Source organism: Oculina patagonica, chromosome 8 (genome assembly GCF_052425735.1).
Source record: "Oculina patagonica isolate OP01 chromosome 8, crgOcupat, whole genome shotgun sequence".
In the NCBI taxonomy this organism is placed as follows: Eukaryota; Metazoa; Cnidaria; class Anthozoa; order Scleractinia; family Oculinidae; genus Oculina; species Oculina patagonica.
Genome location: NC_135765.1, coordinates 29716729 through 29744251, shown reverse-complemented (window position 1 = coordinate 29744251; position 27523 = coordinate 29716729). Strand labels below are relative to the sequence as shown.

General features: G+C 39.4%; 3 protein-coding genes and 1 long non-coding RNA gene across 5 annotated transcripts in view; 2 read left to right on the top strand and 2 right to left on the bottom strand.

Annotated features, from left to right (window-relative positions):
- LOC144664006 (uncharacterized) overlaps positions 1 to 27523 on the bottom strand; it is a 358501-nt gene that overhangs the window by 257669 nt on the left and 73309 nt on the right. Inside the window, exon 8 of the mRNA XM_078525100.1 lies at positions 3204 to 3317. Within this exon, the coding sequence (XP_078381226.1) occupies positions 3204 to 3317 (114 nt within the window). The remainder of the gene's footprint in view (positions 1 to 3203; positions 3318 to 27523) is intronic.
- On the bottom strand, positions 7934 to 9617 carry LOC144664035 (uncharacterized). Of its 2 annotated transcripts, XR_013572737.1 has the most exons (4): positions 9481 to 9617; positions 9300 to 9379; positions 9080 to 9205; positions 7934 to 8017 (listed from the first exon to the last, which is right to left on the bottom strand). It is a non-coding gene; the product is annotated as an uncharacterized LOC144664035 (long non-coding RNA). The 2 variants fall into 2 exon arrangements; XR_013572736.1 differs by having other exon boundaries at positions 9300 to 9617.
- Positions 11132 to 14865, top strand: LOC144664030 (mitochondrial import inner membrane translocase subunit Tim13-like). The gene is made up of 3 exons (XM_078525144.1): positions 11132 to 11327; positions 13535 to 13603; positions 14735 to 14865. Exons 1-3 carry the CDS (start codon positions 11184 to 11186, stop codon positions 14780 to 14782), a joined length of 261 nt encoding a protein of 86 aa, XP_078381270.1. The 5' UTR covers positions 11132 to 11183; the 3' UTR covers positions 14783 to 14865.
- Positions 20737 to 26901, top strand: LOC144663294 (uncharacterized). The gene is made up of 5 exons (XM_078524194.1): positions 20737 to 21019; positions 23055 to 23876; positions 25240 to 25512; positions 26226 to 26423; positions 26831 to 26901. Exons 2-5 carry the CDS (start codon positions 23102 to 23104, stop codon positions 26899 to 26901), a joined length of 1317 nt encoding a protein of 438 aa, XP_078380320.1. The 5' UTR covers positions 20737 to 21019; positions 23055 to 23101.

The window sequence follows — 27523 nt, the reverse complement described above, 5'->3', positions numbered from 1 at the left end:
TGAAGCCCCATTTGTGTCAATTTATATAGATTTTATAAAGCCCTGCATGCGTCATTTTACATTGTGTGTAGTTCATAAACATTTCTTACGTGATTCCGGTACGTGTTTCAAACGTCAGAGTGCATGTTGATTTACCGGCTTACTTTAAAACCGTGCATTGTAAGAGACTACCAGACTGGATAACTCTTAAAACCAATCTCTTTAACCCTACTCACAGGTAAATCAGCCGGCACTACGTTCTTAGTTCTTGCAATAACAAGCTGGGACCTCAAGGACGGGCATTAATTAAACGCACATTAAATTATGTGGTCCGACTGCAATAGTCGAGTCTTCTAAGTTTTTTTTCCCTCTTTATCTCTCTCAATATCTCTTTCTCTCTTTCGCTCTGTTTTACTGGTTTGGAGACTTGAAGATGTGAAAATTTACAGAGATTTTATGATGTTTTGCTTAGACAAATTCATTTGGTAAATTTACAGAGATTTTGTTACTTATTTTGAGAACTTATCATTTACAGACATTTTATGTGATGATACTAAGCCCGGTAAAATCTTTGTAAATTAAGATTTACAAACATTTGTGTGAGATTTTATGAAGTCTGTAAATTTGTAGTCTTTACGTCTTATCCTTGTTGCTAGAATTTACTAACATTTTACTAACTTTCTTTTAAATACAAGACCGAAAAACCATATAAAATGTCTGTAAAATAAATTTACAAACATTTTGTCTTTAACAGGCAAAACTAGGAAGTCTGTAAATTAGAGATTTACAAACATTTTATAAAGTCTGTAAATGGGTCAAATTTTCCAGCGATGTTCCCAGCGGATTTCACTGATTAACGCTCCACTAATGTGATTACGAACCAAATGCAACCTTCTCAGAACTTTATTCTCTCTCGTTGCTCCAGCTAGAGCAGTAGCTCCTTCGTCACCAATGTTATTGCTAGACAAATCCAACTCTGTCAGACTTGTGTTTTTTTGTAATGCTTCAGCTAGTGCAGTAGCACCGTGGTCACCAATGTTATTGTTAGACAAATACAACTTTGTCAGACTTGTGTTGTTTTGTAATGCTTCAGCTAGTGCAGTAGCACCGTGGTCACTAATGTTATTGTAAGACAAATACAACTTTGTCAGACTTGTGTTGTTTTGTAAGGCTTCAGCTAGTCTAGTAGCACCGTGGCCACCAATGTTATTGCCAGACAATTCCAACTCTGTCAGACTTGTGTTTTCTTGTAATGCTCCAGCCAGTCTAATAGTACCGTGGTCACTAATGTTATTGACAGACAAATACAACTCTGTCAGACTTTTGTTCTTTTTCAATGCTTCAGCTAGTCCAGCAGTACCGTGATCACCAATGTTATTGCAAGAGAAATTCAACTCTGTCAGACTTGAATTCCATTTAAGTGCTTCTGCTACAATAAGAGCGTCAACGCCAATTATCCTTCTGAGTTCAAGAGCTTTACGTTTAAGCAAGGAACCAGAAACACGTGCCAATTTTAAATGAAAACCATTCTTTTCTTGTTTGCATTCTCGAATGCACTCCAATACAACAGAAAAGCAGCCACCGTTATCTTCATGGTTCACTTGTGACGTTAAACTCTTGACAAGAGCTTCTGTTGTTTCCTTGCAACGTGCCGCTATCATACCACATGCGAATTTAAGCACCTCTTTCAGCTCATGGAAGTATCCTCTGTCAGAAGCTAAGCTGTCGGCGCTGACCTCTTTCTCGAGAAGCTGACAACACAGATAAAATGCTGCAAACCATTCTTGGAAACTCTTGTGTAGGAAGCTGTAACGTCGGCGCGGTCTTAGTTTGCTGCCTCCTGGCTGAACTGACAGAAATCCGAATCCAGGTAAGTCAGCTGAATGGCTTCCAAGCTCACTTTCCTCAAAGTCCAAGTTGTCTTCACGCAGACCCTTCAAAGCTATCCAGCCAAGGTGTTTCAACTGAGTTTTGTAAAATTCAATGAGATCCTCTTTGTTTTCTGGTAATCCTTTCTTCTGTATGTATCGTCTCAGGACACACTGTACTATATCCATATACAGTTTAGTTCTACTTTCTGGAAAATTACCCTGAAATTCTTCGCAAACGAGGCATAGAAGTGCAGTGTTCAGAGGATTTGCCGTTAATTCGTTCAAGTGTTTATCATTTTGCAGCATGGACAAGAGGTTTAGGGCCAAATCCTTCATGGTTTTGAAATATTTAACAATAAACTTCCGTGCATCTTCTTCAGTAAACCCTTCGATATCCAGCAGGGTGTCACAGTGTATTCTTACCTTCATTCCAGCCTCGTGCCGTGCAGTAGCAACCAAGCGACATTTTGGAAGTATTCTGCCTTGAATGATTTCTGAAAACATTGGCATTTTATTTGCTGGGACCTCGTCTAATCCATCAAGTATCAGCAGTACGTTAGACTGGTTTTGGCGGATGAAGTTGAAGAATCTTTCTTTGACGTCTTCTTTAACATCTCGAGGGAGAAGTTGATCATCAATGGCCTCCCATAGGTCAGACTTCATATCACGACACCTCAGCAACATTACTGTTTCGAACCTTGGAAAGCCGTTTTCTGCTTTTTGCTTTCCTGTAGCCCAGTCATAAACAAGCTTTTTGCAATACGTTGTCTTCCCCATACCAGGTTTCCCTTCAATCAACACTGTTCTTGGTTGCGGACATTCTTCATGTGGTTTAAAGATCCCAGACATGTTAACAGTGTCGGTTGTCGCTGTTCCTCTCGTTTTCTTCCTGCTGACAACTTTGAGTTTGGTGAAAATATCATCCAGATGAAAGTGAAACTCTTCACACCATGGAAACGGAGCAAGCCAACCCTCGCGGAGTTTGTAGAGTTGACGAATTCCATCAATGATCTCGGCTGGATCAAAAACATCTACAAGTAATTAAATAAAGCCACTTCAAGTACCTCGAGGGAGGAATTTTAAATCGAGATTTAAAAAAAAAGACCAAATGGACAGTAAGCAAATGAAGACAAAGACAAGAAAGAAACGGGGAATGATTTGTACTTTTTACAAAAGACGCGAAAAAAGAAACCAAAGTTTTACTTCAGCAGCTTGCTACAACTGGCATATCTATACAGCCTCCCACCCCACTCCCCCGGCTCTTCTCTCCTTCTCTCTCTGAATTTTCCCGAGGATATCAGGCGGTTGAACACAAGCTAACTAAATTGCGTAGAATATAGCAACGGATCTTACCTTCCAGCTCGGGTTCCCTTCCTACAGGAGGCGCTCGGCTCATCAAAGTGTCCAACTTTTCTTCCATGTGTCTAATTTCAACTTTCATCTCCTCAAGTTTGTCTTTGGCGTTTTCTAAGAATCAAATAACTTTCCAGTAAGTGAAATCAAGACAGTTACTTCTTAATTTCTCTCTTAGATTGTCTTTGTGTTACGGTATTTTGAGTAATTCTTTGTGAAGTAGTATAAAATGATCTTCAAATCGAGGAAACAGAGATTACCGTAATACTATTGAGCATCCCCCACTCTCTACTATACTCGCCTCTCTAATTAATGAGCACCCCCACTGGCTATTGCATTTGAATGAACCCCCCCTCCCCCCTTTACATCTCGCACCTTCTCTCATCAGTAGTCACCAGCCAGACTAGAGAAAGTGAACAGAATTATTTGGCGCCCATTAATGCTAAGAAGTTGTACTTTCCTGCTGAAGTAGCTAAGCACAAAGACTGGTAAAATATTGATCCTCTGTGTATTATGTACCAAAGTCATTAGCTATAGGGTTATATTATAACACATACAATTGCTATCTGTGGATCTGAATCCCTGTCATACATTTTTGTTTATATTCTTTTTCGTAGGGTCCACTAAACGCTAAAATGGCTTCGTAAACACAATTTCACATTTACCTTCATCTTTTGCTACTTCTCTTGAGGATATCTGAGTATTCAACTTTTCAGCGATGTTTTGTATTTCAATTCTCATTTGCTGAAAATCGTCTCTGGCTTGGTCTAAGGATATAAAGCGCTAGCGTCAGTTTAGAACTTAATTACAGGTAAGGTAAGGTGAACTTTATTTATGCAGGGTGGCCTATTCAGCACAGTGGCTGGTATAGAGTGTAAAAACTGCTATCACTTTACATCTGTTCTAGATTGTTTTTATTTTTTATTTTTTTCTAAAGAAGAAATTTACATAGCTTTCCGTTTAGTTCGCTGAAAAGGGAATGTTTTTCTTAACCAGAGATGGAATCTTCGTACCTTAAAATATCTCAATAAAATCAAAGAGCATTAAACACTGTAAGCACTGACCTTCATCTTGGCTTGAACCCGTCAAAGAGTCTAACTTTTCACTGACGTTTTTCACTTGATTTTCCATTTGCTGGAGTTTCTCTTTGATGTTTTCTGAGGATCAAAAGGTCAGCGCGTCAAATTCAGTTTAAAGTGGTGTAAGGTCGTGTTTTTATAGTCTCCTTTGTTCCTCAAATTGTAGAAAACAATGCTTAATATATAAAACGATAATCATACAGGAAACAGACGGGCCCAGCAGATGACTAGTCGTTCTTTACTTATGGAAAATCAGCGAGAGAAACCATTTTTTCGCCGGATAGCTGTTGCTGTTTCTTTGAAGTTTTCTGAGGATCAGAAAGCCAGCACGTCAATCTCAATTTAAAGAGATTTTAAGGAGTCTTCTAACGTTCACGTTTTATGAGTTTCGTATGTTTTGAAAATATTTCAAATTTAATAGGTAAACATATAAACCTATTTAATCAAACAGAAAACAGACCAGCGTCCAGCAGATGTTCAAAGGGGCAATATCATGGCAATTTTGATGCATTTTCGCCATATCGGTGCTAAAATTATTCCTCAATAGCTTCACTCATTCACAAGATACGCCTCGAACACTAAGGTGAAGATATTACGTTAACGTTTCAAAGGAGAGCAAAATGTGTTTAGTTTTTAACGATTTATCCATGACACATGGACAAAGTTTGAAAACGTCTGCCAGACGTTTTTAATTTTTGATTGAAATCCCATGTCTGTACTTCTGTATAACTCATGCTGATACCTCTTTTGTTACTTTAGCAGACTGTTATAGTCATTTTTAACAGAGCTTAACCATTATTTTAAGGTGCCATTAATATTAATTTTTTTTTACTTTGACTGTTCATTGCGAGTCTCGTTAACACTCCTCAATATTGACAAATCACTTTTGTGCGTGAGAGAAGTCATTTTTCATTGGATAGATTTTTAGTATGTGCTTTACTATAAGTGGTTTACACTTTCCTCGCTGTTTTTTTTTCGATACCGGCCACCGTATTATTGCCTTGTAATCATATATATCATTCTACTGAATCCCTGGAGAACAGAAAGGTTAAGGTCTGTCACAGAGGTATAAACTTGCTTGAACATCGGCCGAGTCCGGCTAAGCTTTTTGGTTCACAACGTCTCCATTTTACCTCTAAAGAACATGAGCATTTGAATGCTTGCAGGCTATCAGTTCAGTATGGCGTTGTGTACCCAATGGCATGAAAAGGATTGAGTGGTTGCTTCAGCAGATTTCTAAACTTACCTTCCATCGCTCCAAGTTTATCCTTGATATCACCTTTTTCTTCCTTCAACTGCTTAAGCAACTCTTTGAGAAAAACAAAAAACGAAGGCAATGTTAATAAGGTAACACGCTCTCTTTGCGCGAGTGTAGTTAATCAGTTCAACTTTCCGGCCTCTTTTTTGAGGATAACACTGAAAACCTACGCATGAACCGAGAACGGACCTATTTTTGACCAGCCTAGATCATTTTTTTCGTTTCAACGGTTTTTTTCTCCTGTTACCCTTTAGGCTAAATTCTAATATACCTTCTATCTCATTAAGTTTGTCCTTGATGCTGTCTTCATCTTTCTTCCATTGCTTTAGCAGCTCTCTGTAGTGTTCCTCCGTGTCAGGATCCATGCACTCATTCTTGAGCTTATTGATAGCAGCTCCATAACTCGCTCCTCCCAGTGCTACCAGCGCGTTACCGATATCCTGCCAGTAGGTGTTAAACGTAGCATCATCAACAGAAGCCTGGCTTGCATGGCCGTATACAGTATTACGGTAGTACTTCACCCTGGCTATATTGGCTTCGATACTGATGTCGGCAGCAGGCGGAAGACTGTCCCAGCCAGTGGCAGGAGCGTGCAAACCACAGATGTTCCTTAGCAGTACCATCAGAAGCGTTATATCGAAGTTCGCTGATGAAACAGTTGAAGGAATAGTAGAAAACAACTTTCCCCATTGGGTAGGGTTGAGGATTCTTCTCGCTCTAAGGGTCTGTAATGTCGCATGTTCTGGATGACGTGCCAAAACAAGATGCAGTCCTGCTGGGGGGTGTATACCATCAAAAGTGTCCCTCAAGGCCTGGGATCCCACATCCACCAGCAGACGGCACAACCGAGCGTAGTTGGTCGTCTCCTTGGTGGATGCAACTGGTGGTGGAGCAGCTGAAGCCATGGACTGGCGACCAAATAAATTCCTACAAACCGTTTTTTATTTTAGTACACGAATTGTATATATTAGATACTTTTGATTTGTCTTAGCCTAATTATGATGTAACAAGTGAAGCGACATTTTTTGCTTTTTTATTGCGGTTTTCATCACCAAAGCTAACTGGGTTTACACAAAGAGAGCTGACCGATCAAAACTAAAGAAGATGTAACTAATAAATTACAAAGTTACCAATTTTATATATACATATGACAACAGAATGCCGTTCACCTTACCTCAAAAAGACAGAAATGTTCTTTAACAATTTATTTTTCAGTTCCTTATCCCCGAGTGCTGGTAATCTTCATGATGAACAGTAAAGAAAGACCTGCAGATGAAGCCAGCGTTCAGTAATGAAATTTTTTAACATTTATGTCAAGCCTAAGAACTGAAATAAATTAATAACTTGTTATAATTATCATCGTCATCGTCATCATCATCATCATCTTCATCATCACCACCATCACCATCGTCATCATCATCATTGATTATGTAGATTTTTTAAAGACTTAAAACTGTTGAAACACAACCTTTGGGTGCGAAATGTGTTATTTAAATTAGGAATACCAATTTTTTCAAGTACTTTATGCTCAGAAAATATTAAAACAATGCGTCCGTTTATTATCTTATTTCTTACTTTCCTTACTGAAGACATATTATTTGAGGCCGAAATTTTTTTTAACAAGTAATTTGGTGCAATACCATTATGAATTATATCGTATTAATACAATCAAGTCAAAACAGCGAATGCAAATTACACACTTTAATTAAGCTGGTTTATATCAAGACATTTAACATTTAACAATTCGATCATATACAACTGGTATTTGCCATTTTGAAGATGGGTTTGAGATGAACCCATAAACAGTTGCAAGGCAATTATGACCAAGAAGTTATACACCAGTAAATATGGAATGTAAAAGCCTGGCCATGCATTCGCGTATTTTCTTCTCTTCTCTTTTCAGACCTATTTGTTGATTTCTTGTGCAACTCGAGCCTCCACTGGCCCTAACGGGCTGCACACTCTTTCTCTCGCATTTTTCAAGTTAGAAATTTTCTATTTCGAACTCTCTCGCATGTTAAACTGCCTGTGTCTAACTTGTTTACTCTTTCGCTACAGTGAAGCCGTTGTTTTTGCTTATTCTTGCATGCCCCTCTGAGCCCGTTTTGAATACATTTAGGATTGAATGGTTTAGTCAAACCGTGATCAAAAACAGAATTATTCATCTTGACCAATGAAAAAGGAAAGTAAATCAGTCAAGTCTTTGACAGATCAGAATTTGCGACAAATTCACAAAAGATGGCAAGCAAAAGTTTTCCACCTTTGTCGTTCAAAGCATTACTCCATCATGATAAACTAAATATAACCTATTCATAGTAAGACTAGAAGGCACATTCCAGACTTTCAAATGCTTCAAAAACCGATCAAATTTAAAATAAAACTTTCTTACCTTGCGAATGAACTGTGTTTTCATTCAGTTGTTTCAATTCAGTCTCTCGTAAATGACGTAGTAGCAGTCAGTCAGCAAGGAGTTACAACTGTAGAAATGAAAAGGTTGCGTCTTATCTGATTATCATCTACAAATATTCACCAAAGCAAAGAACAATAAGTTATAATCTTTAAATCTGTAAGTTTAAGAATTTTGTATTTTTTTCACACAGTTTATGCACTTTCGCCACGAGAAACCTATCTTACATGTAATATAAAAACCACTCAAGTGATCATGAATACTAATTCCTCATAATGTTCTCTGCTGCTTTTTACACCCACAGCGCCTTGTACGTTTTATAAAGTATCATTGACCTGGTAACTGAGGACTCGACTAGGGAACTGACAGTAAATAAGGATCGAACTTTTATCAGTAAATCTGAGTAACATAACAATTAGAGTGAAGGTATAACACGCGCTAGAAGTTACACACTCCACTAGTATCTAATGCAAATAGACTAATACAGTTAACTTTTGAGTTTACCTTATTATTTGTCCGCGTTTTAAGGAAGTATTCCCCGAATTTTAACGACAAAATACACCTTAAAAATGACAACAATAAAATATACATTTTGAGTCTGATCCGTGAGTGAAGTTTAATGCATAAATCACACCGCAGATCTCAGTTGTGCAGTTGCGTTGTGAAGTAAAATACAATCATCAAGGCTGATGACGTTCGTTGCGGATTAAGTGGTAACATTCCATTTCTAGTGTTGATTCTAATGATCAAATTTTTCCTGCCGATCGCTGGTATGCTTTTTCTTATGCTTCTTTCGAAAGGATCACGGACTAGTTTTGTTCAAGGATTGTCAGATGATTTACCGACAAGAAGAGACAAGAACAACACATTTCACTTCCGCTTTTGGTAAGATATTTTCGATCGCATGGCTCTCTTTATCCTCTAGATGTATACTCGGGACAGAACTGCTTATGGTGAATGACTGCAAGCTTATTATACATCTATAATGAAATAAACTCTACTAACAATAAAACAATTAAGATTAGCCAGCTTTGTCTTCTTCCTTTGCTTAGCGCTGCCGATCAAAATCTATTCGTCCCACACAAATGTGCTTTACTTTACATCATGATCTCAATAAACACATCCTGCTTACCTTAAACGTAAAGATTTCCCTCGGAACTACAGTTACAGTCACTTCGACGTAGGCAATCGATTCGCAGACATCAACGACGCTCAAATCCCGACACAAATGTGTCCCTTGCATACATGAAACGAACATCTATGATTAAAAACTAAAGTTAATTACCGACCAGAATATGAGTGTGGTCTAGTCACGCGAAGTCAATAGCTCTCAGTAAATTTTCTCTCCTTACATGATGGTCGCGTTATTTGCTTTCATATATCGTGAATCTTCTCAAAGCAGCAAGCAGCTCTCAGGGAAGAAAGGCGTTGTCTGAAGAGAACAGTTTTACAATGTGATCACGAGATCAAAACCAGTCTAGCGGAATACAACGTAATACTTAACAACAAAATGTCACGTCAATTCCTAAGTACATGTATAGAATTATTCTCCTGTTGTCATGCATCGCGAAGCACTATGACTTGGTGAGTTTTGCTCCACAGCCCTTTAAAATGAAAAACCTATGGGTCAGTTTTAAAGGAGTTGGATGGTTTTCCACGTTGAAAATGTACTGCAATAAAAACCCCCCAAGTTAGGTTTAAAATCTGAGCCTGCATATTTGTAGCGACTATCAGTGGTTTCCTTTCCGAGCCTCAGGAGAGGCACTTTTAAAGGCAACTGGATAAACAACAAAAACAAACAAACAAAAACATATTCCAAACGAACAAGAAGCTTAAAACGAGTCACTTGATGCGTAACACAAAAGTCAAAAAACCCAATATCGCCTGAAAAGGGCAAAAGAGGGAAGTCAGGGGCACCCAACAGATCATTTCGGTTAATATATGTTCGGCAGGCCTGTTACCCTCTGTGATTTTCTATAGTAAAATGTCAGCTCGAACCTTCGTTATATGGAAAATATAATGCCTGTTTTCCAAGAGGTAAACATGTTGTTTTGGGTGTGGTTAGAAGCCAGTCACGATTTTTGGAATAGTAACAATAGCTCACAAACTTGGGTAAAGAGATTTGCTTCCTAGAAGTTTCTGTTACTCTAATAATCAGCAAGAAATTCTGAAAAACTGTGTTAGTTAACACAAACATCCCTTAAAAAGGCCCTCATGAACGATAAGAAATAAACGGCACGCAGTGCGTGCAAAAGCGATGACGTGTCACAAAGCCGAGGTATCGAGGGTATCTAGCCCAGGGGTATCTAGCCGTTAAATTGTCGTCTTGTGTATTTGCCGGAGAACTTCTTTAGCTACGGTTGATATTTCCCTGTTTCTCCACATTCATCTGATTACTGGCAGGTACGAGGTCCCCTGTTTTGTGAGCTAAATATGTCTATGAGTCACGAGACACGAGTCAATGAGTCAAGGTGATTTTTACATAAAGTGAGTTATTATCTATTAAACTACGATTTCCCTCTATACAAGTAAGCTTAGAAGCACTCTACTTTGCTTACTGTTAGTTCCACTCTTTGCTTGCGGTCACTTTCACTTCGGTTTGTTTAAGGTTAGTTCCACTCTGGTTCGCTTGCGGTTAGCTTTTACTTGTTAATAAGGGCAGCACTACTTCAAAATAATAACTCTGATTTAAGATTTGACTCATTGACCCATGACTCATGACACATTGACTCATTTGACTCATAGAAACTTTTATCTCTTTCTTCGAGCTTCGCTTTCGGAAAACAGTTCGCTTCTCGGAACAGATAATGTCCGCGGACAAATATAAGTGCAAAATTTCGCGTCAAATGAACAGTTTATGGTTTTATTGGCCGCTTATCAGTCTTAACAGAGACTCGTCAGAAAATAGCATAGGTGTGATAAAAACCCGACTTAGCTTAAAGACAAAGAATCCCGTCCAGACAATTATAAGCTTGCGTTAAAATGTTTTTATCATTTTTCACTTCCAATTTCGAACTCAGCTCTTATCCGTTACTAGTTTGTTGGAAAGAAGGCCAAACTACGTGTATTCAATTGGTTCAGCTGTTGGTTGGTAGCCAATGAATGAAAGTAACGTTTGTTTTGATTTTAATATCATTTCTTTAGTTTTGGTGTATAAACATGTTATCTCTGCCTCTTCCCCCATCTTGCCAAGTGTTTCCGCGTATTCTCAAATTCTATCCTTTCGCGTGTACAAAATGTCGCATTTTGGCATTTTTGGATTTTGGCTCATTTTTTTCATCGTCATCTCCTCGAATGGAATAAACGGCGCTCCAAGAGCTGAACTTAAGGATCAAACTAAAAACGAGCGTTTTTTCTCTTCAATTCACGATTTGCTTTCGGTAAGTTTTCTGAACGCTTTAAAGTGCACGTGCTTTACGCGGCGGGTTTTGTAGTCGTGTAAAAGTAACTGCGAAAAACAGGGACTGTGTCACGGCTGAGTTATAAGTTTATTTCAGCTAATATGTTTCGCCAAATACTCGCTATGAAACTTAATGTCTGCAAAGAAATTACTTCCGCGGATCAAATTGACAAAGCCACAGCTTCATTGCAACCAAATGTGTCTCCTGGGCGTTATAATTTAAAGTTAAAGCAAACGAGATCAGTGAAAACTGTTCAGTCCAACAGTATTTAAAAAAACCAATATCGCAATCCGTTGCCAATCTTCGTCACTTTTGGTCATCCATACTCCTCATTGTGTATTTGTTGTGTTTTTGAAATGTCCCTTTACTGTTTGAAGCGGTTCTTTTTATATTTCAGCGGATTTTAATGGTCATTTCCCATGCCTAACTTTGGCTTAAATCCGTGACATAGTCCCTTAAAGTTCGTTATCTCTGGATAAACTGCGATATTACTCTAACTTAATGTAGATCTAGGAAATGTCTGTCGAAGATGGCGGATGTAACCCCTGATGCAAACGATGCAACCCTTGAAAACAAGTCTCAATACAGGGAAACAGAAAACTTTGGTTTTATTAACTGAGTTGATAAGGTAAATTGGCCCCCGTGAAGAAATTGAAGGCTGTCGTTTTGAGCTTTATAGCCTTCGTCAGAGCGACAAAAACGAGTGAATTCGTTCCGACAGTTTGCAGTTGTTTTTTAGAATGTTACTTCTATTTTGTCCCCACTGTTTCTGTTGTTCAGCAGCCCAAAGAATAACTAGAAACTGGGGCGACCGTAGGATTGGCGGGGTTTAGGAAAAGCAACCAGCACTTGAAAAGTCTGGATTTTTTCGTAATAGTCAGGAGCCCATGTCCTGTTATTGTACAATAAATAAAGAAGAATATTTTACATTGATGAGGATCAGGCGTTTTTTGCGTGTATTTAAGTTGTTTGAGTTTATTAAAAACTCAGGCCGACAAACAGTTCTGCTGTCGTGTCAGAAATCACACCTGCGAAATTACAGCTGTGTAAACATTCTACACTCAAATTTGAATACTTTAAATGGTAGTTAACACAAATTTAGGCTATTTGGTTCTTAATAGATTCTTAGATTTGAGGAAAAATTTACATTGTTGCTAATAGAACTTTACGTTGTATTCGGCCTATTTGTTGTATAAAATTTGCATACCACCTAAGTGTTCATGTAGAAATGAAGCACAAACCATTCAGAACTTAACATTATATACATGTAAACATGTATACATGTCTTGTCAAAACGAATTTCCCCCCAAAGTAAACATTTTTGATTAATTTTAGAAAATAAGAACCCGTTTCCTAATTTTAGGGTTAATTGGTTCTTATAAAAGGGAGTCTAATTTGCAAATTTTAGCCTAACAGGTTTTTAAATGTTAGATTCTTCATCGCGGATTTTCACTTTATTTCGGTTTAGTTTTTCTGCCTCGCCCGAAAAGGCTAAGCGGGCGAAAACTCTAAAATTTTTGCAGCTTAATGACAAGGATTTCAAGAATCTTTTTTGGTTATTATCAGTAAAAATACGTCATTTGGAAAGTTACATCGTCAGATCAATGTCATAATCACAAAGCAAGCCACACACTTGCTGCCTCGTCCCAGGCGTCCTCGTGGCCACCCAACAAACTTTTTTACAAGTGTCATCTTGCAATAGTTTACGTTTCCACTGCGTTTTGTTGATAAATACGATGTAACAAGTATCTATTTGATCGTATTCAACTTTGCAAGGAGGCGTGTTCGTCAAACAAATAACAATATTACGAGAGCACACTTGTAAAAAAGTTTGTTGGGCGGTCACGGTAAGGCGCGTCGCACTGTAAGTGTTTTGTTATATTGCACAACGAAGACTTAGGAAAATGTCGCTCGTCGGTCAACATTCGCGGACATTACATTACAATGTTACCCATAGACGTCATGGATTTCGCAATGTTTCCCGCGAAGAGACTTTTGGCGGGAAACAGTTTTTATTGTTAGATGTCATGTGACCTCGAATTAGCCAATAAGACCGCGCGCTGTTGGTGAAACATTCTTGCTATACAACAGTGACTGTTGTCAGCTATCGTACTGAAGGGTTGAAAACAGCAGACAAAGGATTGAGGTATATGCTATCCAATTATTTTGTTTCGTTTTTTGTTTAGGAAATGACAGAAAAATGTTATAAAGAGTGTGCTAGTGAACCAAAATCACAACTGAGCGATTCTGAAAAGGTAAGATGAGGGTCTGGATGGGGCTTAATGCGCGGGTACACCTGAAGGCCTTTTATCCACGGCTAAACTTGGATTTTATGCGAATATCTCGTTCGCGCTTCAAGCAATCCAAAAACTCTATGCTCAAAACACGAACCTATGTTTTGCGGTGTTTTGTAAATCTTTTGGTGATTTTTGGGGATGTTTGGGAGGAGATAGTTTCTCTCAAAGAATAAGTAAAATTTAGAGAAATAAGAAAAATTGGAGATTTAATGTGATTTTAGAATTAGAATTTGAAGTTCAAAATTGATAGTCGAACACCAGACTGTCCCCCTGACAACCTAGAGTGCTTTTGCGTGGGGCAAATGTCTGGTGGTGTTTCAACATTTTTTCCTTCTTCAACGCCTTCTCTAAACCTCCTAAAATCCATTCAAATTCGGTTATACCCCCGCCTTAACTGTCAGCTGAGATTTGTCCAAAATTTAAACTGTCAACTGAGAAATGATCATGATGGGTTTTTTCCAGCTTTCCGTCCCCACCCTTGGGAATTTTATGCCCAGTTTACAAAAATTAAGTGTTTATGTATCCTGTTCCTACTAGATTAAATGCTATGCATATAAACAAGTATGTATGTGTTGCTTTGGCGAAGCTCTGTTTGCTGGGATAATGGAAGACAAGACTACCATTTGGAAGATTTTGGCCACGGGTGTGGCCGTTTATTTTTATATCAAGGATAGAAATCTTAAAATATGGAAACCTTAAACTATTATCCCAGCAAAGGTGAGGGAGAACCCACCAACCCAAATCAACGAAGACAGAACAGAGGGAGTGGAGGGAGGGGAAAATTAACTTGACTAGTTGAAAGCCGGCCATGAGGAGAAAGGGCGATGTAACCGCGCCTGCACAACCTACATGTACATGCAAGAGCTCGCAAAATGTGACCGGGAGTAATCGTTGGAGAGGATTACACCGGAAGCTGGGAAAGACTTATGAAACAAGCTACATAAACCCATTTATTTTTGCAAAATAAATATCTTTTGATGATTTTATCGAATTGTTTGCCCTGGAACTGGCATTTGAAAAGAAATCTTTACCACTTCTTCGGCTAAAGCACTGACAAGGTTGCGTAAATGACCATGTTTTTCCTTTCAGGAATGTATAGCTCTGTGTATGGACGAGCACATGGAGACACATGGGTAAAAAATTCACATGTTTGCCACCAAGCATCCTGCAGTAAAGACGTGCATCATTCTACATTATTTCAATATTTTCAATCTCGGGTTACACTGTCACGCCATAAAATGAAATCGATGCCAAGAATTTGCAATGTTAAAAAATAATTTGTAATTTGTTATATGTTTTAAAAAATTACGAAATAAACAACTTTGTCAAGTCTCAGATTTGTGCGGTAATCCCAATGTTGAGTTTATAAAACTCAGTATGGACACGCCATGTTGGTGTCCCTCGGATCGGAAGGGCACTTGGCTGCGTAGCAGGCGCCTGTGTGTGTGTGTGGTTTTTTTTTTGCACGCATTTGGGAAATTCGAAAGGCGCGAAACGGCCACGCGGGGAAAAAGGCGAGAAGAAATAAAGCATTTCGGTGGGTTTCCGTGCAGGCGCCTTGTCTCTTCCCTCGCTTGGCCGTCACGCAATCTCGCGCCTTTCAAACTCCCAAAAACTACACAGGCACATGCTACCCAGGCTAGAGGGGCACAAACATGGCGTCCTCCCAATGAAAACATCTGGAATTCATTTCTGCTCTTCAAGCGATTACTCTTCTGTCTCTCATGAACATCTATACATTCACATTATGTCCCTTCTAACTATACTATAACCGTCCAAACTGCCAAAAATCACAGTTGGAATCTTGTTTCTTTTGAATATTAGGCACTGACTTGGGACAAAAAGCTTTGACTCCCGTAAGGTAAAAAGCCACACATCAAGGAGAAGCTGACGTTACCGGGCTGCAAACTGAGACAGTGTTTCATCGGGATATCTAAACACCGTGAAGAGAGTTGCAAAAAGATACGACGCGCAGCGGAGTATTTTTGACAAAATTCGAGGTGTTTGGATAGCCGATGAAACACTGTCTCGAGTGTTTGATATATCTTCTCAATCAGGCGAATAAAAAACTACGGAGTAAACGGAGAAATAAAATCGTTAAAATCTTTGCAAATTAAGACCGGGTATCCAAACCTCTTTCACGGTTACGATTTTCTTTGTTTAAATTTGATGAAGAATTAATGAGTTTGAGAAATCATCTTCGACCTGAACGGGATGTAAAATTAGAAGACCTTGCGATTTAAAACTTTAGAATTTCATGTCGTTACGTGAAACCCAATAATTTTATGACACTTCACATCAGATTAACATCACATCAACTAGCATAGGCCTTGGCCTTGCAAAATAAGCGCAAAGTATATCATAGCCTTTAGTTAAGGACTCCTCGGTGTTTTTTACTGAGTCAAAGTGTTCTTTCTATGAGATCAAAGCATACTCGGTCAAAGACGTACATGCAGAAATGTAGGCAGGGAGTGCGATGGGAGCGTCCGCCCCCACCCATGAGCCACAAACGTCCACCTAAACGGAGAGTGAGGGTTAAAATGACTCTCAGAATGAGACTAGAATGCAGGAAATGTGCAGGAAATTTCCCAGGGAAGAATACCCCCGGACACCCGTGACGCTCATGCCTCTGGCGCCTGCACCCACCCATGAACCCTGCAATCTAATCTGCGTCAACTGTATTCGCAGAAAATTCACGCCCTCTTGTTTTCTTTGGCTAAACATGCACACTATTTTGTCCACAAGACCAACCTGCACATAGTCATCATGCAAAAGTTTGGTTCTTTGATTGGTTGCCTGAACCATGTTCAGAATTCCCGAAGACCGTCGAACTTTCCCGAAGAGCTAGCTGTCGGGGAAGGAACAACAAGCAGCTATTTCAAAAGGAAAAAGTATTTCGTTTTCGGATCGCGGAGCGATAAGAGGGATAAGAATGCGATGACAGGCGTGCGATGCGACGACACGCTTCTCATCGCATGGCGATGTCATCGCACGCGTGTCATCACACGCCATCACACGCGTGCCATCGCAAGCGTGTCATGGCACGCATGACACGCGTGTCATGGCACGCGTGTCATCGCATGCGTGTCATGGCACGCGTGTCATCGCACGCGTGTTATTGCACGCGTGTCATGGCACGCGTGTCATGGCACGCGTGTTATTGCACGCGTGTCATGGCACGCGTGTCATGGCATGCGTGTTATTGCACGCGTGTCATGGCACGCGTGTCATGGCACGCGTGTCATGGCACGCGTGTCATCACACGCGTGTCATCGCATGCGTGTCATGGCACGCGTGTCATGGCACGCGTGTCATGGCACGCGTGTCAGGACACGCGTGTCATCGCACGCGTGTCGTCGCAGGCGTGTTATTGCACGCGTGTCATGGCACGCGTGTCAGGACACGCGTGTCATCGCACGCGTGTCGTCGCACGCGTGTCATGGCACGCGTGTCATGGCACGCGTGTTATCGCACGCGTGTCATGGCACGCGTGTCATCGCACGCGTGTCATCATTTGACCATTTTAACCATGGTTAATTGGGGCAAGTTAGTAGTCAGAACAAGATAAACATTTCTAATTTAAATTTAATTTTAATTTTAATTTAATTTTAATTTTAATTTTAATTTAATTTTAATTTAATTTTAATTTAATTTTAATATTTAATTTTAATTTAATTTAATTTTAATTTAATTTAATTTAAATTTTAAATGTCAAATTTTAATTTTAATTTTAATTTTAATTTTAATTTTAATTTTAATTTTAATTTTAATTTTAATTTTAAAGGTGTAATTGCTGATTGAGCCAATTAAATATGGATAGCCTCCAACAAAGCAGCCAATTATACAGCAACAAAACGTTGACTTGTAGCTGTTACTCTGACAAGTTCAAACTTGGGAAACCTTACGCTCATTCAATTATACTCTCGGGCTAAAATTATTGTAAAAACTTGCACAGATAAACAATGTCCGTTAAGCGGGCTTTACGATGTAAAAGAGTTTGCCACTCCGTACACAGAAAAGTGTCCGTTGTCCGTATTAAAGGGTGTCCGTAGAGCGGGGTTCCACTGTATTCAAAAGCAGCTAACATCCGTTATAAAAAAATTCAATAACATGTTTTTGTATTGGCGAGAAAAGCGTCTTAAAGTCACTTCTAATATGTTAAAAAAGACTGAAATATAGAGTACAAACTTCTTTCCTCTAGAAATCCTATACTGTAGGTTTAAACAAAAGCAGTAATTGAGGTTAATTGGTCAAAAAAATGGATAAATAAAAAAACAGGCAACTCTTAAATGCCAGGTGCTGCAGTGTCAACGTCTACGTCAGTGTCCTTAATATTTAATTAAGCAAGACTGTTAGGTCTATGAAATTGTAAACTATGTATGTTTAGTTGCGTACAAAGTCTGTTTGAAATAGTAAATTGCATAGAAGCCTGTTTGGCATTGTAACATACGTTGCAAGACAATTTGGAATAGCAAATTGTGTAGCCAGTGTATTTGGTGTAGAAAATTGCATAGAAAGTCTGCGTGGTGCAGCAATTTACGTAGCAAGTCTGTTTGGTATAGCAAACTACGTAGCAAGTGTGTTTAGTATAGCAAATTGCGTAGCAAGTGTGTTTGATGTAGCAAATTACGGAGCCAGTTCGTTCGGTGTAGCAAATTACGTAGCAAGTGTGTTTGGTGTAGCAAATTGCGTAGCAAGTGTGTTTGGTGTAGCAAATTACGTAGCAAGTGGGTTTGGTGTAGCAAATTACGTAGCAAGTGGGTTAACATGTGCACACGCGTGTCATCGCAAGCGTGTCATCACACGCGTGCCATCGCAAGCGTGTCATGGCACGTGTGTCATGACACGCGTGTCATCGCACGCGTGTCATTGCACGCGTGTCATCGCACGCGTGTCATGGCACGCGTGTCATGGCACGCGTGTCATGGCACGCGTGTCAAGGCACGCGTGTCATGGCACGCGTGTCATCGCATGCGTGTCATGGCACGCGTGTCATGGCACGCGTGTTATTGCACGCGTGTCATGGCACGCGTGTTATTGCACGCGTGCCATCGCAAGCGTGTCATGGCACGCGTGTCATCGCACGCGTGTCATTGCACGCGTGTCATCGCACGCGTGTCATGGCACGCGTGTCATGGCACGCGTGTCATCGCATGCGTGTCATGGCACGCGTGTCATGGCACGCGTGTCATGGCACGCGTGTTATTGCACGCGTGTCATGGCAGGCGTGTCATCGTACGCGTGTCATGGCACGCTTGTCATCGCACGCGTGTCATTGCACGCGTGTCATCGCACGCGTGTCATCGCACGCGTGTCATCGCATGCGTGTCATTGCACGCGTGTTATTGCACGCGTGTCATGGCAGGCGTGTCATGACACGCGTGTCATCGCACGCGTGTCATGGCACGCGTGTCATCGCACGCGTGTCATTGCACTCGTGTCATGGCACGCGTGTCATCGCACGCGTGTCATCACACGCGTGTCATCGCACGCGTGTCATAGCACGCGTGTCATCGCACGCGTGTCATCATTTGACCATTTTAACCATGGTTAATGGGGGCATATTTTGACCATTTTAACCATGGTTAACATGTGCACATTTTAACATTCTAACGATGGTTAATTGGGTCAAATTTTGACCATTTACATGACATATTGACATATTTTGACCATGGTTAATTGGGCCATATTTTGATTATTTTAACCATGGTTAATTGGGCCAAATTTTGACTATTTTAACCATGGTTAATTGGGCCAAATTTTGACCATTCTAACTTTAAACCTTGAAATGGCATTTTTAGTTCTTCTTTAAGATTAAAAATTCTTAAAACATTAATGGAGCAAGAAAAGAAAAATCTGAGACACCGTTTTTTAGACCAATATATGTAGATCAAATTCCACATAAAAGGTTTGGCTCTCATGTAAATGTGTTCTCAAATAAACTTCAAGTTGCGCAACATTATAATTGCAAACAAAATGCTGACGTTGCATATTATGGTCTATATGATGAAAACAAAATCCAAAATTACAATCTTTATTCAATAAGCTTTCAGAAAATATATACTTTATTAGGGTTACCATTGATGGTTTACACACAATTTCACTTGGAACGAAAACGCCAATTTTCCTTCCGTGATACCTGACGTATATATACTTCTATAATAAGATACTGCAATATCACAGCGACAAACCGATGAGTGGTGCCGGATCTATTGAAGACCTGGATCAGTAACTTAGTTAAAACGGAAAATATAGACGGCAAACTGATCCTGACGGCTAAAGCGGTCAAAAATAAACAAAGTGGATAAAAAGAAAAAAACTAGAATATATAGAAAAAACTTTATACTTCCGAGTAGATACGCGAAGATGTAGTTACGCAGTAGAAAAGAGCAGCCTTTCCTTTAGATGAGGGAAATATATTTCACAGTGGATACGCAAATACATGGATACGCAGTGAAAAGTACGTGGATACAGAGTGGATACGCACTGAGCTGGATACAGAGTGGATACATTACCAACACGGGGAGGCTCCGCCCCAAGTTCTAACCCCTTACCCTTTTATATACCATTTTTGACAGAAATTGTACCCCTTTCGTATAACTTTAACTGAAAAAGGTACCCCTTTCATATACCTAAGAGACATGGCGTGTACTTAAAATAGGACGTTTTCTTATCATTTTTATGTAGCGCTTAATAAATTAAAATAATACAGCCATAAATTGCGTCTGTTCGAAATATTTTAATAAAAGGCCCTTTTAAATAGCCACATGACAGATTTCCATACCCTTTCATATACTTAAACTCGTGAAATCCCTACCCTTTTATATACCTCAAGCCTGAAAAAGTTACCCCTTTCGGGCGGAGCCTCCCCGTATAGGCCATTATAGGGAGTACCCCCCTCCCCCCCGGGATTACCAACCGGCAACCCTCCTCCTGATTTGCTGTATTTCTTGAAAAATTGTACTGTCCGTTTACAGAAAAATCCTCACCGAAACAAGAAGCGAACGACCTTTACGCAAACCGCAACTCAGTTTTGAAACGTGAGAAACTGGGATCTAACAATGAAAATACAAACGTGATGGGCTCTGGGTACCAGGATATGGTCAAGTCAAAGACGTCAAAAGAACAAGTTTCATGACGGTCCTTGCATCGTTTAACGTTCAAAGAAATTTTTGTAAGATGTTGTTCACTTCACCCCACAAAATGGTGAAAAACCTGATAACTTGCGTGACAATGACGTCTCGGATCACAGAGCCTGCTACAACACTCCGTCACAAAGTACTCTTGTTTGATTACACGGGGCCGATTACACACCTCGCTGAGACGGGTCAAAACGGCTACAAATTTGTTCGAATACTTTTTTGTGGAGGATAGGTAAGCACTAAAAGGACAGAATGGTGATTTGCTTTCATTTTTACTTCCGTGTGGTAATGGGATATAATTTGCAATTGAAATCTGTTAAGGACAGGTCATTTCAGGTCGTTTATTCTTATTAAATTCTAAAGAAATCCATTGAAAACGTCTACACCCCTGAAGAAATCCACTGAATTCCGCGGGATTTTTGGGTTTACCCCCAAAGAATCCCGTAACATTTCACCCATTCTCCTTAAAGATTTCCTGTATTTCTTGTCTTAGCCCTTATGCACCTATCAATGTTAAGCCGCAGGAAGGGGAGGCATTTGAAATAGGTTGAGACTTAATGTTCAAATGCCCAACTCAGGCCCAACCTTAGGGCATTTATGGATGTTCAAAAGTGTCAATTGCTGTCAAATCCCCTGCCTATGCCCGGTGCATTAGGAAATCCACAAATTTTTGCTCTAAAGAATTCCACTCAGTAATCCTCAACAGTCGGGGGTGCATATATTAAATGCAATAACGCAGTGGGTTTGGCTCATTTGTTTGATTTTGTTTTGTGTCACTCAGGCGTTTTGACTGTTTTGGTTGTTTTGGAGGTTTCATTTTGGTTGTTTTGCTCATTTTCAGATTAAAGTGGTCTCATTTCACTCAGTGTTTCAGGTTTTAAGTATATACCACATCCCATACTTTGAATATGTAGAGCCCCCCCCCCACCCCCCTTCCCTGGGCTTCCAATAATTATGACTTACATTATATATATTACATTATAATTATCTACCCAGCTCTGGAGCAGTTTTCACCAGAGATATGTAATTATGTATGCAGGTTGCTTTAAAAATTTGACACCGCTTTTTTTTTCATAACTAACAAGAAATAAAACCAAAAGCAATATTTTTTTTTTTTTTTTTTTTTTTTTTTTAATATCTTTATTGCCATTTTAACATTGTACAAATGTTACAGTGTAAGAAAAAAAAAAGAGCAGACGTAAGTTACAATTAAGTTACGTAGTTTATAAACTGTTACAATTTACATATGAAAATAAAGGTACGGGTACATAGGAAAATAAAGTAAATGAAAAAATATAAAATAAATAAACAAGGAAATAAGCTTACATAAAGTCTTTCCACTTTAATTCGAAATTGTTAATAGTTTTATTTCTAACTGCAATATGTTGTAGAGTATCCAATCTGTTTTTTAGAAAAGGAGGAAAGCCGTCAAAAGGTACATCATCGCAGTCTTGGGTCGTACAAAAGATATAATACTTAGCTACAAGTGAAATGTAATTTAAAATATCTTTTGTTTGTATGGCGTTGTCATGCCAGCCGTAAAGGATATCGCGTTCTGAAAGAGTAATTGTATTTTGTTGTTTTTCGGACCACCACTTTTGAAATGCAGTCCAGAAATTAGAAATTTTTGGACATCGGTAGAGTAGATGAGGCAATGTTTGCGGCTGCGTTTTACATAAATGACAAGTTTCAGAGTCGCATAAATTCATACGAAAAAGCGAATACCAAATAATACAGTGACTTGCTCACACATGTTTTACTGCCCTTCGCACTGGCTATGTGGCTTTTACGCAGTCTTCAGGGCCGTAACTAGCAAGAGGCAAGATGAGGCACTTGCCTCGTCTAAATTTTTAACCAAAATTAAAAACAAAATATGTGTTGTTGGGAAATAATCCCCAGGCGAACAAGACTGTTTTTTCTTAAGTAATACCTCATGAAAAATGTCCCTGAAAGAGATTCATAGCTTCTAGATTTCAAAATGTTCTGGAAGGCATGGCCCCCTGAGTCCACTAGCAACATCTTGCCTCGTCTATGGCATAGGTCTGGTTACGGCCCTGGTCTTGAGTTTTGATTGGCTCGCTGAATTGTCCGATAGAGAGTGGGTCTTTTGTGGTTGGCCAGAGTGATAACTTTTGTTTTGGTTTTACAATTGAATGAAAACTGAGCAGGCACTCGGTTGTAAGTTACAGACTGTTAAATATAAGCTACAGTAAGTTTATTTACGCTACAGATTAAGACTAAAATGCAGCAATGGTTGTTATTTCCAGTCAGCTTAAGAACACTCTAGAGTCCAAAACGCTTCCAGCAGCCCACGATGTCACATCAGGCGGGTCTTCTACAGCCATCTTGTGACACTATAGAAGATGCCTCCAAATACTTCTCACTTGGTCTAAATCAAAAGAAAGCAGGTGACTTCAAATCAGCGCTTCAGTCAATCCAGCGCTCAGTGGATATCAGGCTGAAATTGTTAGGTGAGCATAAGGACACGGCAAGCAGTTATTATTCACTTGCCCTAACTCAGGATGCCACTGGAGACTTGAAATCTGCCGTTCAATCACATCAAAGAGCTTTGGATATCAGGGTGAAAGTATTAGGGGAACACTTGGATACTGCCTGGAGCTACTTCTCCCTGGGAATCACGCAGAAGAAACTGGGGGACATCCAAGGTGCTTTGAAGTCGCATCAACAGGCGTTATACATGCGAGTCAGACTGCTTGGAGATCATAAGGATACTGCGTCCAGTTACTTCAGTGTTGCCCTGGCGCAAAACACGTTAGGAGACCAAAAAGGTGCTGTTCAGTCACACCAGAGAGCGCTGGACATAAGGCAGAAGGTACTTGGCTTACATCTCGATACTGCCTGGAGTGGTTATTCACTGGGGCTGGTCCAGAAGGCACTAGGAGATATGGCAGCCTCGCGGCACTCACACCTTCTTGCTTTAAACATGAGATTGAAATTACTGGGTGAAGACGTCGATACTGCATCAAGCTATTTTTCTCTTGGGTTGTTACAGAAAGCTATGGGTGACGACATGAATGCAGCTTTGCAATATCACTATAAAGCCCTTGATATACGTCTCAAGTTGTTAGGTGAGGAGTGGTGACTATAATTGTCATCTAAACTGTTCTTTAACCAAATAGACCATTATGTCCTACCACGCAATTCCAGGGGGAATGGGGTACCTCCTTATGAGGGCTTGAGACCAACGATAGCCAACTAGCAAAAGGCTAAAACACAAAGGAATGCTGTTATGTGAAAGGCATTTTTGTGAATTCAAAGAAACCACAAATTATAACAACTCTGAGAGAACAGAACTAACAAGTACAAGCTTAGCGTTCTAAAAAGCGAAGAAACAGTAATTTTTTTTGGACTTTCCAGAGACGAAAGTGACAAGTGAAAGAAAACTGATTTCTCATTGGTTTTTGTCTCAGGTGGCTTAATAATTTTTGTAAAACAAAATTATGAAAACTACGCTTGAAAGTTCTGGCTAGTAGAAAATTGGCTTCGGCAAGTGAAATCATAGCTGTCACCAGCTGCTAGACTAGTTAGCAAAAAAGTTAGTCTCGAGCCCTGCTTATATTGTATATTGCTATACAGGTATATGCCACTCGATGGGGTCCTGTATTTTACCTTCTAAGTCTGTGATTTGCTTCCAGTTTTTGATGGGGTCCCTGTATGATGGCAAATTATGTGAAATTTATATCTTGCTACTTATACTCCATCTTTACCTAAGTTATGATTCATTAGTACAGAGTGCTTCTCTTTGTCCAATTTCTAGTCTTATCCTATAATCCTCGGGGGGAGGGGTGGTATTCCCAGAAATTTTTAATTTTTAACTTTTAATACTTTTAATTTACACGACCCCACAAGCTTGTCAGCTTTTATCTACATCGTGTTTTTAAATAAAGGCAACTTAAATTTAGGATAGGTGTATGCTGCAAAGGCTCTTAAATCTTGACCCAACTTAAGAGGCGAAAGTTGAAAATTGATAGGTCCAAACCCAAGAATGACATCCTATTCAAGGGGGACAAGATAACAGGGACGGCGGAGCAATTTTCCAAGTGGGGGGGCTGACTAGTGACTTGAAGTGGGGGGCTTAAAAGACTCTTCCCTTAATAAGTCTTTATTTTTTCGGAAATTCTGGGGGGGCTAAAGCCCCCCCAGCCCCCCGGCTCCGCCGTCCCTGGATAATAGAGAATTTTGTGAAGAGGTCGTTTTTATTTCTTTCCTATGGCACGGAAAGTTCAACGAGAAATTTAGTTTCAACTGTGATATCTTTTTCATTTAGCTGGACGTTTATGCATTGTAATTTTAGCTACCGGTAATACAATTTAAAGGAGCCCTATTTAAGGATCACACCGGGACCACAGTGCCTAAGCGTGTGTATGGGCGTACCCCCTGGATATAATACAGGGGGTTTTATTTACGCAACATTTTATTTTCCCACTTTAGGCAACCATCCTGATACTGCACTTAGCTCTTATTTCCTGGGTAACCTTCAGAGTGCTGTGAACAACCATGCAGGTGCTTTACAGTCTCATCAGAGAGTCTTGGATATCAGAATGAGCCTGCTTGGAGACCACGTAGACACTGTAACTGCATACTTGGCCATCATTGCTGACTTAAGAAAACTTGGTGAAACGGAAAGGATGAAGGAGATGAAAAGAAAGTGTGACGAGATGCAAGGCCGACTAGCTAAGAAGAAAAGTCAGCTTCACACTAAAGGTAGTAAGTCTTAACTCTGGTCTGTGTACAGTGTATATGTTGTGGTTTAATTTTTTCTTCGGTTTAAAATTTTTCAAACCAGTTTGATTTTTATTTTTCATTGTCTTATGTTCATTAACATATTCTCAAACAAAGGGAAATAAAAATCAAACTGGTTTGAAAAATTTTAAACCAAAGAAAAATTAAACCACAACATATACATGTCTTGTGGTCTAAATTTATACTTGGTTTAATTTTTTTAAAACCAGTTTGATTTTGATTTTTCATTGTCTCATATTTGTGATCATAATCTGAAACAAAGCAAAATATAGAAGATTACGGAAGAATTTGTGAAAATTCGGCTTGTTACACCTCTGCGGGCATATAAGCCTATCCTGTTTGACATTGGTCCATGCAAAGATACCCTGTTTAAGGCAAAAAGGGGTGAAATATATACCCCGTTCAAGACAGAAAAGCCTGAAAACCATACCCTATTGGGCCACGCGTCCCTGTTAAGCCCTAATAAGGGAGTGCCCCCCCCCCCCCAGGATAAAGTAAGATGGGCCTTTTCTTGCTTAACAAGGGGTCCTGAAAAAAAGGTGTGCCAAATGTGGATGGAAAGGAGATGGGCCTTTTTGCTCAAAATGGGGTGAGGCATCTACCAATATTATCTAATGCTTGCATGTAAGAGTCAGATAGTGTCCTCAGACTTTCGGATTTTCATTTTATGGCAGAATCACCAACAGTGAAGACTGTAGTCTCTTCAGTGACTTCCCCAGAAGTATTCATCTCTTACCAATGTGGATCCAGAGAAGTTGCATTGGAATTGAAAAATAGGCTTGAAGAGACTGGAATCCACTGTTGGATGGACATCAGCCAGATGGGAGGAGGTGATGCCCTGTTTGCGCAAATTGATGCTGGAATTAGAGCTTGTAAGGTACAGACATCATCATCATCATTATTATAGTTATTGATCGAGGGTAAAATTATATTGAAGGGAAATGAAAATAGGCCTTATGCATGATAACGTCATATTCTGAAAATTCACCAAATTATTCTTAACACCTTCGTGCCGTTTTCATGTGGGTATTCTTTTCATCTTTGCTGCTTTGGGAATTCGTTCATGAAAAAATTTACAAGTTTGCACTTTGAAAGCGAGGCTTGGTGGTGAATCTAGCCACTCTGACGTAAACATGCATAAGGGCTATTGCTTCAAGTTAGCTCAGAGGGTTCGAGTTATCAGGAGTCAACTGTACTTTACTTTGGTCAATACAAAGACAAGTGTTAAATCCAATTATTTTTAGTTTTTTTAAGCTGCTTTATATTAATATGGTTCCAGGTTTAGAAGCATTGCGCAGCAGCAGATTTAATGAAATTCTTCATAAAGCTCAGTGGCATGTTTCACATTGATGCTGCTTATTGCTGATGGTTTACCAAACTCTCCTTAGTAAGCTTACTCTGGAGGAATATGAAATATCAAATAAAAAATTAGAAGTCTCTCCCAAGCTGCTCTAAGATTGTGTAATAAACTTATAAATTATATATGAAATGTATTGCATTCAAAAAGGAAAATAATTGAAATATTTTTAGTCTGAAAAATTAATGACAATTTTAACAAGATTCCATTTACATACACACGATTTTACTCTAATGTATGATCAGGATGATCAGAATCATATATTACTACTTTTTCATATACAGCTATTTCAATAAACGTTGTCGGGTCAAAGCTTAAAGCTAAAAGGCAATACCGTATGGCGTTCTGGGAATTCACTACAAATTTGCATACGAGCTTCATTAAATGCACAAATTTGTATTTCGCACGTGGAGAATTCACGAATTTGTTTTTCTTCTCAGGAGGCCTTTCTGTAGCTTTTAAACTTTCACTGTCGCTTAGCTTTGACTTTTGAAACTTCCTCTAAAATTCAGTGTGGCGAAAAGCACCTTGTTTCACATGTCTGAAGAGAAAGAAAACGTGCAAATTCGCGTATGTCATGTCACTATATATTTTAGTATTCAGCACGCGCAGTTG